The sequence below is a fragment of the Varanus komodoensis genome, unplaced genomic scaffold (assembly GCF_004798865.1).
Source record: "Varanus komodoensis strain SLA01 unplaced genomic scaffold, ASM479886v1 scaffold20_1, whole genome shotgun sequence".
Taxonomy (NCBI): domain Eukaryota; kingdom Metazoa; phylum Chordata; class Lepidosauria; order Squamata; family Varanidae; genus Varanus; species Varanus komodoensis.
Window position 1 is genome coordinate 2,261,568 of NW_025335587.1, and position 18,454 is coordinate 2,280,021.

Consider the following 18,454-nt stretch of genomic DNA (forward strand, 5'->3'; position numbering starts at 1 on the left):
GCTTGCTTTGGAGCACTCAAGCTTTTCAGATACATGCTAACATATAAGAAGCTCTGCAGTACATCAAAACTTTAAAGGCCAAATTATACATGTTTCATAATAATTTTAAGTGAAGAAGAGTTAAATATTTCAGTGGGGAGCAAATATTTCAAAATGCAAACTATATCAAAATGAACTTGTACATGAGCACCAAAACCAGTTTATTCCATGCACAATATTAGCAGTTTGTAATGCTTATCAAAGAGGACTGGGCAGCTGCAATGAGGCAGCTGTGGCACCGTTGCTGATTACAGCAACAGTTATTGGTAATCCATACCACCTGCTTCCCAATATCTTGCCAAGACGGTTGCATAGCTTTGCTCTGGAACCATAAAGTTCATCTGTGCCCTTCTTTTGCAGTGCTATTTTGTGGGGCATTTAAGGCTATAGCTGCAGTGGGATCCAGGCCCAAACTGGACAGTTTCTTGCCAAAAGGCTATTTGTGGAGGCCTCTTTTTAAGTTTACCTGACTGAGCTGACTGTGTCTTACTTACCATGTATGGAATCTTCCTTCTGCAGCTACTTCTGCCTGAGAAGCAGATCAAACCAGCAATTTGTAGAATACCTGGATAATGATGATGATTTTATGAAAAAGAAAGAAAGGCACAGGTATAAAATAGGGGATTTTTAGCTTGGTAGTATTACATATGAAAAGGATCTTGGAGTTGTAGTTGATAATAAGCTGAATATGAATCAGCAGTGTGATGTGGTTTCAGCAAAGGCAAATGTAATTTTAGTTTTCATCAACAGAAGTACAATTTCTAGATAATGGCAGGTAAATAGTTCTGCTGTACTCTAGGTCAGAACTCACCCAAGAAGTATGTGCAATTTAAGATACCACACTTTAAGCTAAATGTGGAGTAAGTTCAGCTAAATTAGAATAAGTTCAGAGAAAGATGACAAAGATGAACTAGGAATTAGAAATTAAGTCCTACAAGAAAAGATTAAAGAATGAAGTATGTTTAATCTTGAGATAAAAAAACTGAAGGGGGGAATATGGTAACATTTTTCAGATACCTAAACAATAGTCAAATAAAAGAGCTGCAACCTGTTCTCTATTCTCCAAGAGTACAGGACATGATAAAGGGCATATGTTACAATGGGGCAGACTTTGGTTCAGCATCAGGAAAAATTTGTAACAGAGCAGTCAGACAATGGAACCAGCTACCCAGGTGCGTGGTAAGATCTCAATCACTGGAAGCCTTCAAGAAGAAACTGGGCAGTCATCTGTCAGTGGTGCTTTAAAATGAACCCCACCACTGAGCAGGGTGTTGGACTCGATGACCTAAACGCCCCTTCAAACTCAGGTTGAGCCCTGAGAAAATCAGCTGGTCAGTTGGACACTCAAGAAGGCTCTGATAGAAAGAGGCTAGAACTGGCAAGGCAAAGACATATTTGGTCAGCAGTTATGCTGGACAATCAAAGCACTGTAAGGCAGAGACCACTGGCACTTCCAGCAGTGTTTTTCTGGAGCTGCTACATTGGGGTAGTTCTGTATGGAAGGCTTTGTCATTGTAACAAGGGCCTAGCAGCAACTGTGTGTTTAAGTGACTGGTCATCTCAGGTTTTCAGAAGCTCCACCTTCCACTGAGTACTGAATGCATTCTTAAAGGTCTAATGCTATTTTCAGCATGTTTGAGCTGCATAGCTGAGGAACCTGAAAGACTTCAGCAGAGACATTTTGGAGGCTGATGTTGCTAGAAGCAAAGTCCTTAGTCCTGGTGAATGCACCATGGGTTTCCTAGGCCCTCACTGTTGTAGGGTAGGTACATATGGGAGGAGGCAGTCCTTCAGGTAGCCTGGCCCCAAGCCATTTAGGGCTTTTAATGTTAGTACTAGCACTTTGAATCATGTCCAGACTTAACTGGCAGGCAGTGCTGGAGGATATGTTCGTGTGAGCCAGTCCTCATTAACAGTCTTGCTGCCATCTTTGGGTAATTAAAATTTCTCATCCATTTTCAAAGGCAGCCTATGTACAGAGCATTGCAGTAATGCAAAGGAGAGATTACCAGAGCGTGGATGACTGTAGCTAGGCCATCTCTGTCCAAATAAGTTAATACTTGGTACATCAGCTCAAGCTGATAAAAGGTGCTCCATAGCATAGACTCCAGTTGTACCTCAAGTGACAATTCTAGGTACAAGAGCAGCCCAAACTACAAACATTATCCTTTAGGGGAAGTCCATCCAGAACAGGGTGAAATATCATCCTGAATATCATCCAACTAGACAGACGAGTCACCCACTGACGGCACTTTCTTCTTGTTTGGATTGGGTCTCTGTTGGTCCTCATCCAATTTATTACCATGCTTAGCCAGTGATTCAGAGTGGCCACTGCCTCACCTTGGGTTTGATGAAGAAAGAGAGGTAGAGCTGAGTGTCATCTACATGTTGGTGGTACCTCAGCCCATACCTCTGGACAACCACCCTCAGTGGTTTCATGTTAACATAAGGGATAAAATAAAAACCTGTAGTATTCCGTGGCCATGGCACAGAGCAATAATCCCCCAGCACCACCTTCTGGAATTGGCTGGTCAAGTAGGAGCAGAACCACTGCAATGCAACGCCTCCTACTCCTAGCCTATCCAGAAAGATACCATGGTCAATTGTATCAAAAACTGCTGAGAAATTCAGGAGAATCAACAGGGTCGCATTCCCCTGGGTTTCTTTCAGCATAGGTCATCCTACAGGATGGATGACCCTCAATTTTTGGAGGGGCAAACCCTTATGCTGTGTAACAACTAAGTTAAATCCAGTCAATAGAAATGCTTTTGGTCAGTGGAAACGTTCTTCCACATTTGAAAGTACAGCATGCTCTTCTGGAGTTTGTGCTTCCACTGCAAGGCAGAGTTTGCAGTTGGTGGTGCTCTGATTCCAGCACTGCTTCTGGGTGTATAGGTGGCTGTTGTATCTGGCATGGCTTTGTCCAACTTTGCACCCCCTTCCTGGAGAAAGAAGATATCGTCACTGTTACACCTTAATCACATTCAGAGTGAAATTGAATGTACCATACGCTGTGTGGGGCTTCAATATAAACCTAAATTTGGAAACTGCAGCTGGCATAAAATACTCTAGCTGGAATAATTAATCTTGTCTGCTTTTTTACTAATTCTGTGCTAATGTAGTTTAGACTGCCCCTTTCTTGCTTCACTTTTGAATGGACCTTTCTAATTCCACAAGGTTTTAACAGGACTTGTTAAAAGCTTTCAGGTTTTAATTGTTTTGAGATTTTAATTGCAGCAAACTGCCTTGAGTATATAAAGTTGGGATATAAATGTTTTTGTAGATAAATTTTACAGTACTATCCTGTACATGGCTGCTCAGAAATAGTCCTAGCTAAGTGGGAATAGGTTTGCAGCTTTAATTATTTCATCCTGTCTTATATTTTAGTAATCTATTTGTTTTGGCAGTTTTGCTTTCCAGCAGTATCAAAATGATGTCAGTGCACATTTGTAACATCCTCAAATTATGGAGTGATTTTTATATGAAAGTTGTAACATTTTTACCCACAAAAATCTAAACATTGACTTTGATAGATCCGAGGCTTGTTCTCTCAATTGACAAGTTATCTGGGCAAACAATAAATTATTTTATTGAATATAGTTTTGGGGAGAAGGGATGAAGATAATCTGGTATAAAGGCACTTTTTTAGGCAGGTTGTTATGTCAAAATGCAGAAGATGAAAAAATTATTCCTGGAATATTGGATTTGCCTGGAGGCACAGCTGCTTTGAAATTTAGTTTTTCCCCTTTTTTTGGCTTCAAGATGTATTTATTAAGTAAGTAATAACCAGTCTAGTTGTGCAGTATGGAAACTTTGATAAAAAAAACCGTAATTGACACTGAAAGCTGGCAGTTGTGTTATGAGATAATGTGCTTTCAGAGGTCCCACAAAGAAGCCTTTTCCCTTCCTTTTTTCAGATACCACTCTGCTTTAGGAATAGGAATTTCATTCGTTTGTTCATTGAGATTTATATTCTGTTCTTCAAATACTTTATTAGGATGGCTTACATTAGAACATTTATAATGCTATGAAATATCTGATGCATACAAAAAAGAAAACATTAATGGCACAATCCAGATTCTCTAAATAATTTCAGTAGAAGATATTCAATATGTACTTTACTCTGAAGTAATTCTAATTGAATTCAGTGGACCAGCTCCCAGGTAAGTGGTTATACATTTGCAGATGTTTGGAAATCAATAGGATATGAGTGGTTACACTTGATTGCATCAAAACCTAAAAGTTCTGATTCTGTCTTGCAAGGGAAGGGGCTCCTTATATTGATCAGGTATAAGTGGGGAATACTATGGAGAAAAAAGAGACTATAGTAATCTTTTGGGATATTTTGATTACAATTTTGCCCTTCCGATATTCCCCTTCTGACATTTTTGGCTAGTATAAGAGATTTTTTCAGGTTTTCTTAAAACAACATTTTAAGAGCCAGTTTTTGATCCATCATTTCACTGGGTTAGCACTGACAAAACAGCAACAAAGGAGGAATTGAGAACTAGTCAAATTATATAACTAGTAGTACTGAAAAGTATTGCAACACACATTTTCCTTGTATCTGAATAGTTCTAAGAATAAACTCTAACCTCATAGAGCTGGGGAACTGCCATCTTCCTGGTAAATTTTATTATTGCTATTTAAAATTATAGTAATGGGGAGATTCCTGTGGTGCCAAGTAATGTAGAAACACAGAGAAAAGACATCTCAGTGCACAAGAAGCATGCAGGGCATACAGTTCTGCTGTTACCCAAATCCATTGAGGCTACCAAATGGATAGAGCCAATACTATTCTCTGAAAAACTTAGCAGATATTCAAGATATTTGACTTACTTCGAGGACGGTTAGTTTCCATTTGAACCTGATATAGACTGAACGTTAATATAGGAGTATAGATTGAATCCAAATAATTGAGAAATAAAGATAACTCCACTTTGTATTACACATATGTAGACTATGCTACCCTAATCTGCCAGGCACACCCTGAAGTATGGTTTCTTTACATACATTAATTGACAATTAGATTGTATCTGAAAACATTGTTAAAAGCATTTTTTTAAAGTGTATTTCTATAAGTTGACCATGGGATTCCTCTGTTACAATTTAGGGTGACATGCAAAAGCAAAAGAGTGGCAATGATAGTAAAATAACTGCCTTTGACAGGAAAATGTTTCATTATTTATCATTTTTTGTGAAAGCATGTTTCTAGTTTGTTAACATCTAGAAATCATGAAAGTATGCTTAATAAAAATTTATATGCATAATAATTTTTACAAGAAAAAAACCATCCAGTAACATAAAATCAATTATATTTTTAACCAGATTTTTCACTTTGGTGTGTTTGCATAGAAGTTGTGTGTTTGTGAATGTTGCTCTGGAGTGCTTTAATTATTTGAGGCAAATAATTATGCTTTATAGCATATTCAAGAAGGGGGATATTTTTAGATATGCATATACAAATAAGATTTGGATTTATGGAATTTTTACTTCTTATGATGTAGTTTGAGAATATAGGAAACAAATTAACACGTGTAAATAACAAATTAATTATGAGGCACCAGTGAAAACTGAATCTTACAAGCTTTCACAAAATTAGAGTGATCCATTCTTTCACTTGGGTATGAAAGACAATGTCATCACATTTCCCTAGAGTACTTTTCCCTTCATTTGTTGCCCATTCTCCCCAGTCCCAAACATGCTGCAATGTGAGGCCAATATCACAGGCCAAAATACACTTCATATATGTAGATTCAAATATTGCATGCCATACCTTCTCAAGGCCACAAGTGCAAACTACTCACATGGGTAAAACTGCTCATTCTGTTTTTTAAAAAATTGCTGTAACAGAATTGGAATGGTCCTGTAGAATTGTATGTATTGCTACATAGTGGAGCGCTGAGGATTGTTAGGTTTTGATCTTTTTCTATTTTCATCATCCTGGGTAGTCTGTTGGTTTGCTCTTTTTACTGTGCCTTTGCTGGAAAATTTAGACCATTTCATATTCTTTCTTCAATAAACTGTTTATTTCCCATTCTGTTCTTCCCTTTTCCCCTCTTACCAGTAAAATTGTGTTTTGGATTTGCAGAGGGAGGGTGGTTATCATTTTGAAGACCTGTACATGTGTTGTAATACCTTCAACACATCAAACAGCCCTCAGTAGTAAATAATTTTAATAATTAAAAAATACATCTTATGAGTGTGAATTTGCATAAAGTACAGTCTGTTGAAATAATATTGTAATCTTATTAGAATTTATATCAATATGAGCTACTTAATTTTGAATTGTTTTAAAAAGTGGGATAAGGAAAAAAACAGGCTTGAGATTAAAATACTCCTATTTTTGTGGGGTTTGTTCCAAGTTCACATGAACATTTCTTATAAGGCATTTGTGGAAAATGATATCTCCATAGTGATTCTGCTTTTCGATACACAATGCATGAAATGAATGTCTTGTAATTAAAGGATTGTGAAAGCTAGAAAGATGGTGGGAGTTTGAAGAAAAATTATATTGGAAACTACAGAAAATATTCAGTATATATGTAAAGGGAATGGAGATGGCTGTCACCTGTTTCTGGTTGTCACTATGCAACGGATGACTGTTCTCCATGTTGTGCGCTGCTTTTCTTCTGGCTTAACCAAGAAAAAGTCTAAATACATTTACTCTTCTAGACTTTTCATATTGCAGCTAGTTTCCATAGAAGCCCCAATGTATATGAATACATGTGTGTATTATTGAAAAAGAATTCTTGACATAATTCTATCAAAATTCATTTTTTACTGTTTCAATGCACAGATGTAGTGAGGTTCATTATGAATCTGTAAGAAAACAAGAAATACAAGCTAACCATGTGCAACAGTCTGAATCAAATATCATAGTAAATGCAGGGGAAGCTCTCTATTGCATTAGTGCTGGTGGGGCAGTTTGCTTGCTTGCTAGTTGTGAAGTCGCGTCCGACCCATTGTGACCCCATGGACTTCCTCCAGGCCTTCCTGTCCTCCACCATCCCCCGGAGTTCACTTAAGTTCACACCGACTGCTTCAGTGACTCCATCTAGCCACCTCATCCTCCGCTGTCCCCATCTTCTTTTGTCATCAGTTGTTCCCAGCATTAGGGTCTTCTCCAGTGAGTCCTTCCTTGAAATTCAAAATCCATGATGAACTTGGATAAAAGATTAATAAGTATGTGTAGAAGGTAAAAGGAAACACAGGCAGTCCCTGGGTTAAAAATAAGTTCCAATACTGAGAACATGAAAATTTGTCTTTAAGTCAAATTTGTATATCAGTCAGGTCACATATAATCAGGGGTTAAGAGCACAAGACCCCTGAGAAAGTGGAAATACCAGGAATATCTCTAGCCCACCCCCACCCAAACTCAGCAGTGCAACATCTTTGCAGCAAGAAAATGCCTGAGAGATTTCCTGTCTGGACAGGCAGGGCCGCAAGGCATGCTTTGGAGGCCTCCCACTCTTCTCTTTCGCTTCTTCTCTTTCTGGTTATTCTTTGGAGGCCTTCCCTTCTCGCTTCCAATTTCCCTCTCCCTCTCTGGTGATGACAATTTCTCACACTAATTTTTAAAAATAGGCTTTAAGACAGTCCTTTAGTACATAACCCAGGTATTCATAACTTGTACATTCATAATTTGGGGACTGCCTGTACCCTATTTCCTTGAAGTTTACTTTGCTTTTACTAGATGGCAGATAAGGGGCACATGGTTAGGTTGAAGCTGAGGCTGGAAAAGAATTGGTCTCATACGCTGGACAGGTTCTGATTTTTGGGAGTCCAAGCTCAGTTTCAGAACCATGGAGAGCAGTCCTGCAGCTGAAGTACAGAGACATTACGTCAGACAAGTAAACCCTAGAGCAGGGTTTTATACTGACAGGACAAGAGAGTCCTTGTGTAAGTGCTACATGCTCAAACACTGCATCAGCTTCTCCAAAGAGCCAATGCCTCTCCTAGAGTCATTAGCTTCTTCTAGGGACTAAGCATCTGAGAAGCAGGTTGGAGAATGCTCCCCCAGGGCCTTTCTGCTCACTGGAGGAGTTCAAGTTGCCTTTCTTGAGAGGGCAGGCACCTCTGGCAGATTAAGCAGGCAAGGTGCAGGATCCGATACAGAGCTTCCCACTGGTTAAGGTCTAGGAATTAGCAATGATTCCAGCTTGGGTGGCTGCTGCCGAATGCTTCATTCTGCAAGAGCTCTTGGTCCAGGCTATGACAGGAAGCTGGATTAATGTTTGCCTTATACTGAGCTTTTGTACAAGCTAAACTGCATATTATGTGTGGCTCTATAATTGTTGTTCTCTGTGTCTTTTCAGCTCAAAGCAAGGGAGAAATGGGTTAGGGAGAGAGCAGATACTGGTTTTTCAAACCACTACATATACATTCATCCATTTACTTTGCTAGGAAATCCCTGTATTCTTTTATCTTATGCGTGGAAAAGCAGGTCTGTATTATTTTACTCAGAAAAAGAACTAGCAAGATGTCACTTAAATACCTTGCTTTTCCTTGAATCCCAATTTTCTATTGAACCAGAAGGTATCTGGTTGCATATTTAAAAACATGGAAACAGAGTGAGTCAGAAGGAGTCTCCCGGACCATCTAGTCTGACCTCCGGCCCTAGCCAGCTCCACTCACGACATGCCTACCATTTTTATGGGTTCATGGAACTACAGATAACATATAGTGGCCCCAAGCATCATAGCCAACTCCAAAATGACAGAGGCATATAACAATATTGTTTAGTCTATGGGACATCTGAGTTTTAAGATGCTTTAGCTCAGTATATCTGTGAGATGGTTGTTATAGTTTAAGTTATTCATGATTGCCCATATTGGCATCAGCAAACAGTATCACAGTGGCTTTAAAGCAAAGGGGTAATTCTACATATGCCACTAAACTATTCTAGTTGCCACTGTCTGATCAGTACTGAAGGTGTGGGGTTCCAGGCAATTTGCAAGGTTGTACTGTTTTCAGATACTTCCTACTTTGGTACTGTGCACAGCAGAACCTCAATTTATCAGTTCCTTATAGCCTTGGAAGTTAAGATATTCAGATTGCATTTGCATGTCCAAGAGGGCTTCCATGTTAATTTTCAGTAGAGGTGAACAAGCAATACCAAGTGTGCAAAGCTATATACATGTGTGGTAGTCTTCCAACTTGAGGTGAATGGGAAGGCCCACTCATAAGGAGTGTATATGTAGAATTAATACCTTGTAACCTGCAGAGTGGACACTGCATTATGAGGGAGGGAACCATGCAACTCCTTCCATTATAAGATTGAGCATTGTTATGGAAAAGATGATCTGAAATGAGAGAAATCTAGATGTCTTAATATGTTAAGAGCTTGTATGAGTCAAATAGACTTAAATTGACCTTTGGATTTAACTCTAATTTTAATTTGGTTTATTTAACTTCAGCCTTTTGCAGAAAGGGGTGTGGGAGGTAAATTCCACAGCAGTAGTCTATTAAGATAGGAAGGTGGCATTCAGAGTACACATGGAATATTCATTGGCCTGTTTTTCTTAAGGAAAGGGGAGGTTTGCTGCTTAATATTTTGTTGATTCACAACATTAGTCATTATTTTGATTTAAAATATGGTTGATGCAGTGCTCACACAATGGCATCAAGCAGATTTAAATCAAAATAATGACAAAGGTATTTAAAAAGTATGTTCAGTTGAATTGCAAGTGTAATATTTCAAAAAGTTTGAAATTGGATTGTGGACACAAGAAGATAAAGTGCGTTTAACAACAATTAATATTGTTACAACTTCTTTATACATGTTCTGTATAGTATGTTCATGAACCTAACTTTTAGAAGGAAGATCCAAACTAAATGATTTTATGAATTTAGTAGAAATAAATACTTAATCCTTACTAACATGTTGAGAGGAAGATGAAAAAAATTACTGTGACTTTTTACATACATTAGTGATACTTATTACTTGAAAAGAGGCTGCAAGGTTTATAGGAATTCACATACATTATCTTTGAATAAAAAAGGTAAAGGTAAAAGTTTCCCCTTGACATTAAGTCCAGTCATGCCTGGCTCTAGGGGGCAGTGCTCATCTCCGTTTCCTAGCTGAGGGAGCCAGCGTTTGTCCACAGACAGTCTCCGTGGTCATGTGGCCAGCCTGACTAAACACTGAAGTGCACGGAACGCTGTTACCTGCCCACCGAAGTGGTACCTTTTTATCTACTTGCATGCTTTCGAACTGCAAGGTTGGCAGGAGCTTGGATGGAGCAACAGGAACTCACCCCGTTGTGCAGATTCGAACCGGCGACCTTTCAATCAACCAGCCCAGCAGCACAGCGGTTTAAACCACTGCGCCACCTGCAGTCTCCTATCTTTGAATAGCCAGTTTCAAAAACAATCCAACAGACCTATTTAGGTTTAAATTTAGTAAACTGTCTTTTACAAATAGGTTCTCAAAACTGCTTTTGAAGTTTATATGCTTGCTGCCTTTATATCTAGAACAATGAGAAGGGAATTAATTTTGAAAGTTCAAAATAGATTTTAAAGTAAATACTGAATTCAAAATACTATTTTGAGTTTGCAAATAGTTGTATACTTCAATACAGATAGGATACTAAGCAGAAGGTTCATTTTTCCATCTCCAAGATAACGTATGCAATCTTTCAAACCAACCAGTTCTTAAGAAATTAGTCTAATCATAAATGGGACCTGCAATAAAATGTTAACAGTATGAAATGATGTACCATTTTATTGCAGCTCTGTTCCGACTAGTCAATTTCATTGTATCAGTTTTCCATTTTGTTTCCAACAGTCACTGAGCTTGAACTGTTTGAAGTTTTTCCCCTTGCAAGGAAAACTTTTGTTGTACTCATGTAAACCTTGGATTTCCCCTTGACTATGCTGTGATACCTTCTTGCTATCAATATTTATAATGTTAGATAACATATATAGAGTTCATCGCTTCTTTGCATGGTATTCTTTTGCCTAGGAATAGGCATGTGGTCTTAGTTTGCAGTCACCAAAATAAACCCAGAGTTTAAAATAATACTGAGGCCTGTTGAATTGCACTTCTACTAATTTTAAGTGAAAGTGTTATTTTCTTGGTGGTATCACTTTTGTTTTAGAGGACACAGTATAAGGGTTAAGTGCAACCTAGAGCCTTTATAGTAGTTGAGGGGTGCTTCACCAGTTGGATGTGTCCAGGGATAGTTTAGGAATCCAATAATTATTGATATGAGTTGGGATGATTTTAAAATGACTGAATTTAACTCTCTGAGGGCATTGTAAGGAACTTCATGGAAGATCTGGAAGTTGCTGGTTCCCAGCCCACTCAGTCCTGGTAAATGATTGTGAGAATTTCTCACATGGCAGCAGTTTTCTTATTTGGTGAGATTCTAAATCACCAGTATATGAACAAATGGCATTTGTGAAGTAGGGTTTGTTTTTTTTGTTTTTTTTTGCATTGGGGTGATTTATTTCTCAAGGGGCTAGAAGAACAGTTTATCCCTTTGTACTAAATTCTTTTTGTACTGTACTATGAATAGTTAAAATGTAAACTGTTTCTCCTGTGCATATTCAGTTTATTCATTTATAAAATTGATCCCCTGTATCTTCAATGCCTGTTGGCTGTTTCAACATAACTCTCATTTGAAATCCCCAGTATTTTTAATCATATGGGTTACTTGAAACATTTAGGGTATACTTGAGAACATATATCTGGCGGGGGGGGGGGGGGCGTTCTGTCTTAAAGATAAGAGAATGTTTTATAGGCTATGGAACAGTGGAGGGACAGTGTTTTATTTACGCAAACTGCCCAGTTTATTTTACATAAATAAAAAGAAAAGGCATTATTAAAGAAGGGTTATTCAGCATGAAGTGAGCATATATCTGCTTATACAACAGGGCTTTCTCTTCCTCTCCTCTTTCCTGTGCCCCTAATTTGCTCTTGAGGCCCCCCCTAAGCTCCTCAGCAGATTTTGAAAGGTGGGCTCACAAGCATTGTCTGTTCCTCTGGTGGAATGACACAATTTGGATACACCCCCAGGAGTGTGATGCATAAAAGTGAGCTTGCTCACGGAAAAAAACAGAATGTAGAAGTTGGTTTAAGTATAGGTGTGGATGCTGTCCCAGAAAATCTGCAGCTTCTTTATCCATTTTTGACTCATATCTGCTGTAACAAGTAGACTTTGCCCCACAGCTGGCAGGAGACAAATAGGTGGACAGTGCAAATAATGGCCATCTCTGAATGTATACATAGCAATTAAAAAGTCAAGCTCCTTCACTTTCAGCAGAAATGGGTCTATTAACTTGAGTAACATGGTTCGTGTACAAGTATATGCAGTTTTAGAGCTTTGTTTAGTAATTTATCAAAAGAAGACCCTGGTAGCAAATGTAACAGTATCTCTGACTGCCACCTCCTAGGGAGGCTCAAATGGTGACAACAAGGAGAAGGGCCTTTTCAGTGGTGGCCCCACCAGTTATAGAATTATCTCCCCACTGAGGTCTGCCTGGTGTCAGCCTTATTGTCTTTTCAGTGCCAGGTAAATGCCATTTTCTACTACAGGGCATTCAAGTAGCTTCTGTGCCCTGCTAGCTTCTAACAGGTCTGAATATTTCTTCTTTTATTCCAGCTTAATATGTGATTTTAATTTTTGAATTGTAAACGTTCAATGATGTTTTAATATGTTTTATATGATGTATCATTTTTATGTGCTTTGTGAATCACCCACTTAGGCTGTTGGGCAGTATAGAAATTAAATAAATAAAGTAAGTAAGTAAGTGAAGTATACAGGCCTTTCAGTGTAATACTGAGAGGTTATTGCTTCAAGCTGATCACAGTTAAGGCTTTCTATAGCTTGAATGGCCTAGATAAACCTGTCACAGCACTGGGTGTTGCAGCAATTAAATAGCTAATGTATTTTTACCTTTTCAGTTTTTACTTCTATATGGGACTCTTCCACTTAACTATAATTTTAATTACAGTTATTAAACCATAGATCATAATTAAATTTGTATAGTGTAAATACAAATTTATTAAAATGATTGCATCATGAAAAGAGAAATTAGCTTTGCATCAAAAAAAGAGAGAGACTGGGGGAGGGAGGTTTTATTTGCCTCTGCATCATAGTCTGTGCTCTCTGTCAAAGACTAGCATGACCTACTTTGCAACAATAGCACAAGAATCAAGCTGATTTTATTTTTTTATTTTTTATTTTTTGGTTAACTGTCTTAAATTGGCCATGAATGCTACCTACATATTCAATTGTAAGTATCTTTTTTAAAAAAATAGCAAGTGTGTTTGTGTGACTTAAGGTGGTATTTTCTCCTCTTTCCTTTCTGATTAGATAATTAGCACCATGGAGCCTCAGGTGTCAAATGGCCCTACATCCAATACAACCAATGGACCTGCCAGTAACAGTAGGAACTGCCCTTCCCCTATGCAGACAGGGGCTGCTACAGATGACAGCAAAACAAACCTCATAGTCAACTACTTACCCCAGAACATGACCCAGGAAGAGTTCAGGAGCCTTTTTGGGAGCATTGGTGAAATAGAATCCTGCAAGCTTGTGAGAGACAAAATTACAGGTAAAGTGTCTCACTGTTTATGTTTTCCTTATTTGTGGAAATTAGGAATTCCCTGCTGTGAGCTTGTATTTCTGTGCTCTTTTGCAAGATTATTATAATTTACCAAGTCATTACTGCATCTTATTATATAATACTTTGCATTACCCATTAATGTAGACATTTGGCGTCGCCTTTCTTTATGGTCCTTCTCTCAATCATCTGAACACCAGTGACAGGAGGCATACCAGATACCCTGCAATAGAGCAGATCTCACATGCATGTGTGCAAAAAAACCAAAAGAGGGAGTTGAAGGCAACTTCTTGGTTCCATATCATAACTCTGGACCTGGATGAAAATATATGATCCAGCTAAGCAGGCAGTTACCATGCATATGATAGAACACCATGCATACAGACTACTGCATGCTCAAGGTGATGACTTAATATCACATAAAATTAAAGCAAGGGATATTGCTTTAAAACTTTGTACAGGGGGCTTGAGAATAATGAAGGTGGGCATGCTTGCAAATAACAACTGACTTTTCCCAGTTCACACAGTGAATTCATGATTTTAGCTCACTTTCAAAAATAGTATCATTTTACTCTTTCATCTGTGCACCTGTGCACACAAAAAGTCAGCATGCATTGAATATCATCCTGTAGTTAAGTTGTTTTGCTTCACATGTCCTTATGCATGAGTGAAAATATGAATCCTTTTGCAGTTCAGTTTGGTTCATAGTTGTCTGTAGATTCTATCTGATAATTGAACACTGCTTGAATTTAAAAATACCAGAAACGTTGCCTTATTTGATGTCACTTTGTTGAAGAATTCATCCCTTAGTTTACTTCCATAATACTTGAGAAGACTGTTCCCAGGATGTCAAGAAAAGTTTGCAAACTTCCTAGGATGTCTATTGGATCTGCTTTTGTTTCTTTAGTACTCAATCCATTTATTTCACAGTGGTAATTGAGTATACCACACTATATATATGCGACCCCACCCCTTGTCAGTTGTCTTGGGAGGTACATTAGGTGACCAGCATGGGAATATCAGGTGTAGGATTAACATTTTAGTGGAACAGAGTGAGAATTGTCAGAGAGCGGTAATGTAGGTAAGTTAGGGTAGTTTAAGAAAGGATTTGATGAAAAAGTGGATCATTAGAACAACTTAAAGAACTGTGAAGGCATAATGATAAAGCTGGAAATGGAACAAAGTTGGCTCTGTTGAATGTTGACAGGGAGAGGGTGAAGAAAAGCAGTCAATGGAGAAGGTATAGTTGATGGTGGAGAGATGGACAGCTTTTAAAAATAAAGTTTAGGGACTTGGTATTGATAATGTGGTAGAATGATAGGAAGTCAGTGTTAGATACTTTGAATTTGCTAAAGAGGACAAAGATGCCTGGAGGGAGGACTAGTCAGGGAGTTTTGATTTTGTGGAAAAGAGGTGATCAGACTATGAAGAATGATTATTCATTAGATACAGGCTGAGTACCAGAAGATGCAGAATTTCCACGTGCCTGCTGGGGCTTAAGTCTTAAGGCTTTATTTCACAGGCCCTCTCATCAGCCCCAAATCCATGTGCCAAATTATGAAATTCTCTAGAGTGGAATTATTATTGAATTGCATTATATCCTACCATTCTTCCCTTAGTAAGGAACTCAAGGTAACTTGCATAGTTCTCTTCTGCGCCATTCTATCCTCACAGCAACCCTATGACGTAGATTAGACTGTGAGTGACTAAATGTACCCCGCCAGCTTCATGGTTGACTGGGAATTAGAAGCTGGATCTCCTGGGCCCCCAGTCTAACACTCTAACCACCATACCTCACTGGATCTCCACACCACACTGTATTGCAAGGACTGAAATAAACGTATAAAAATGTATGTGTGGCCATAGAACTTTTCTGTTCCAAGAAAAAAAATAGAATAAATGGAATTTGGAGGGGCATCGAAAAAAATTTTAGAGACTACTTGAATGGGAGAGAGGAGGAATCTCCATTTTTGGGAAAAGTGGAGGGATAATGGTATCTCCAAGAGTGGCTAAAAATGAGAAATAACATCACCCATATAGAAGAGCAATGCATTGTTAATGGGTAGTAAGGAACAGTTTTAAAGGGGGACATACCAGAAAGACTGAAAACAAGTAAATGAGAGAATATTGTGAGTGTTTGGAACATGTGAAGAAACCCTAAGGGATGAGATGTAGGTTCTGATATTGAAGTGGATGAGCTATTTCAGATTTGAGAGTACAGGAGTGATATAGGATGAAGAAGATAATATATAGAGGGAAGGGAATATAGAAGTGGCAATCCAAAGTTTCCTTGAAGATTACAAAATCTTTGGTTGTGAGATTGAGGAGTAGGTAAAGAAGAAACTGCTTTGACAAAAGCAAAAATTAAGTTATGAGCCTAGTTGGTAGACAATGGCCATTCATTTACACTGAGATTATTAATGAAATGTATATCATTAAATCCCACCATATACTGTATTATATTCAAGAGAAATATGTGTATGCACAGGTGATAAGACAGCTGGCCTGCTTTTCAGCATCTGTTGGAAAGAACTGCATCTTTCAGTCAAGTGCAGTTCGGTAGGCAAATTTTTAAAACAGCTGTTAGTACAGCAACTTGCTTCCTGATGGTGTAAGAGAGTTCTGTGATCCACTTAACCCCACTCTGTAGAGGACTAGCTGAAGTTTCACAGTTGTGATTAGAAGATCATAGGAAAGAGCCGAAGAAGCTGCCTTATTATGTCAGGTTATTGGTCCAGCTAGTTCAATATTGTCCACACTAACAGCAGCTCACTAGGGTTTCATACAGGGATCTTTTCGGGACCTAGTTGGAAGTACCAGGAATTGTAATTAGGACTTCTTCCAGCAATGCATATGCTCTGTGAGTGATCTGTGGCACAGTCACCTGGTGCACTGCATAAGAGTAAATATAGGCGAAGCTAAATGATCTATAGTTCGCCCATGCATGCTCTTTCCCAGCTGGGCTGGGGAACCAAATAAAGCTTGATTGGAGTGGTTGTTGTTTGGTCTTTGTCAGCAGGCACTGACCAACAAACAGCAATTTGTATAGAGCAGGGGTCTCAAACTCGCGGCCCATGGGCCAATTGCCGGGACAGGCGGGGCACAGGGGAGGGGCCCTACGGCCTTCAAAGCGCCGGCGGTGCCCAGGCCGGCGGCGGGATGAGCGGCCCACCACCACCGCGGTGGTGGAATACTTGATGCAGCCCAGCCTCACCCAGACTCTACTTCCAGTGGCCCCCAGGTAAGTTGAGTTTGAGACCCCTGGTATAGAGCAGCCTTCTTCAACCTTGTGCCTTCTTAGATACATTTGGACCACAACACTCAGAATTCCTAGTCAATTGCAATGCTGGATGGAAATTCTGGGAGTTGCAGTCCAAATGCCTCTGAAGGCCACCAAATTGAGGAAGGCTTGACATAGAGCCTTCTGCAGATAGCATGGAAGGATCAGAATCTGAAAGAATGAGCAGGAATTGCTTTGACAAGCATAGGAGATTCACTGAACATCTAAAGACCAGAGCTGAGCTAAATATTTAATCCAATTGGATTTCTGAAGCTTGTGGTTCGGAGTCAAGATGTACTTCTGTGCTTTTTACTAAGCAGAATGAGGAGAACATTGCCTGAATACATGTCTGATATGCATAACCCGTCCGCACTGAAAATGTAATTTGAGTCACTCAGAAAAGTGACACAAGCCACTTCCCACCACACTTTCACAGGGAATGACACTCTGGCAAAAATGGTTGAAGTTATTCAGCTGTATATCAGCAGGCCAGCTGAGCTCCTAATTCCTTCTTAAATTAGAATATTTGCCCTGCAGTCCTGCATTGCAAGTTAGCCTCCAGGTGGACCTTTTTGCTTTATTGCCATAAACTTCCTGCGGACTGAAGTTCTGGAGCTGTGAATTCTAGTTCCTTTCTACATATGTCTTATACCTTGGACTTGCAGGCCAAGTAATTCACCTCTACAGTGTTAGGTTGAACCTCAGTCTGCCTTGAAGTCTATCTAAGGGATTCCTCAAGAAAACTCCAGCAGACCTATATCCATAGAGGTTCTCTCTGCTTAAAAATTGCTGAAATGCCTAGAGTTTGGGACATTCTGGCAATTATATTGACTTAGATTTTGTTATTCTGAAACTTGGTTCCTGCAGTCTTGACAAGATCTAGTTCAGCTTCTTCTTAAATAATACACTTCTTAAATGGTATAAATTTATACCATTTGACATGTTTGGTAATAGGTGTTGTGGAAGGTGTGGAAAGTATGCATTGATAGGTGTTGTGCTGAAAGCAGTCATGATTTCCCATTATATAAATACTACCAACTTCCAGTGTTGTTACGTCACAATGGCCATGTGCATTCACACTAACGAATAAATTTATATTATGACTGATACAATTCTAATATATGAAATTGTGTGTATTTATAACTCAGAGAACAAGCTAATGAAAACTTCACTGTTTCTTATGCTGCAAAGAAAGTATTATGATTTTAATAAGTTTTATCTTATTAAAGTTCTAAGTTTTATCTCCAAAATAACTTGATAAGAAGTTCAGAGATAAAGTCTGTTGAATTACAAAATCTGTTGGAACACAGTATATACAATTTTGATATTTCAAATAATCTTTTAAATAATCTTTTATTGCAAGACTGAATGCATCCTAAACACCTACCTGCCTTAGTACATCCAAATATGACATTTTTCTATAGTCTTTCCGTTAGCTTAGTAGTAACATACAGAGTTTTCAGTTGATTTTTAGGTATGCAGTCATTTTTGGAAGCTGATTCATGATATTGCAAGCTTATTCTTTTATGGAAAATTTGGTAGCAAATCAAATCAAGTTGACTG

At 38.6% G+C, this 18,454-nt stretch overlaps 1 protein-coding gene across 3 annotated transcripts in view; it reads left to right on the top strand.

The window, feature by feature from the left end:
- ELAVL4 (ELAV like RNA binding protein 4) overlaps window positions 1–18,454 on the top strand; it is an 87,857-nt gene that overhangs the window by 18,692 nt on the left and 50,711 nt on the right. Inside the window, exons 1-3 of one of the 3 annotated variants that reach the window (XM_044430175.1) lie at window positions 10,736–10,744; window positions 13,362–13,428; window positions 13,477–13,602. In XM_044430175.1, coding sequence (XP_044286110.1) covers window positions 10,736–10,744; window positions 13,362–13,428; window positions 13,477–13,602 — 202 coding nt within the window. Of the gene's footprint in view, window positions 1–10,735; window positions 10,745–13,361; window positions 13,603–18,454 lie in introns of those variants that run through there. The other 2 variants (XM_044430174.1, XM_044430173.1) reach the window with 2 other exon arrangements.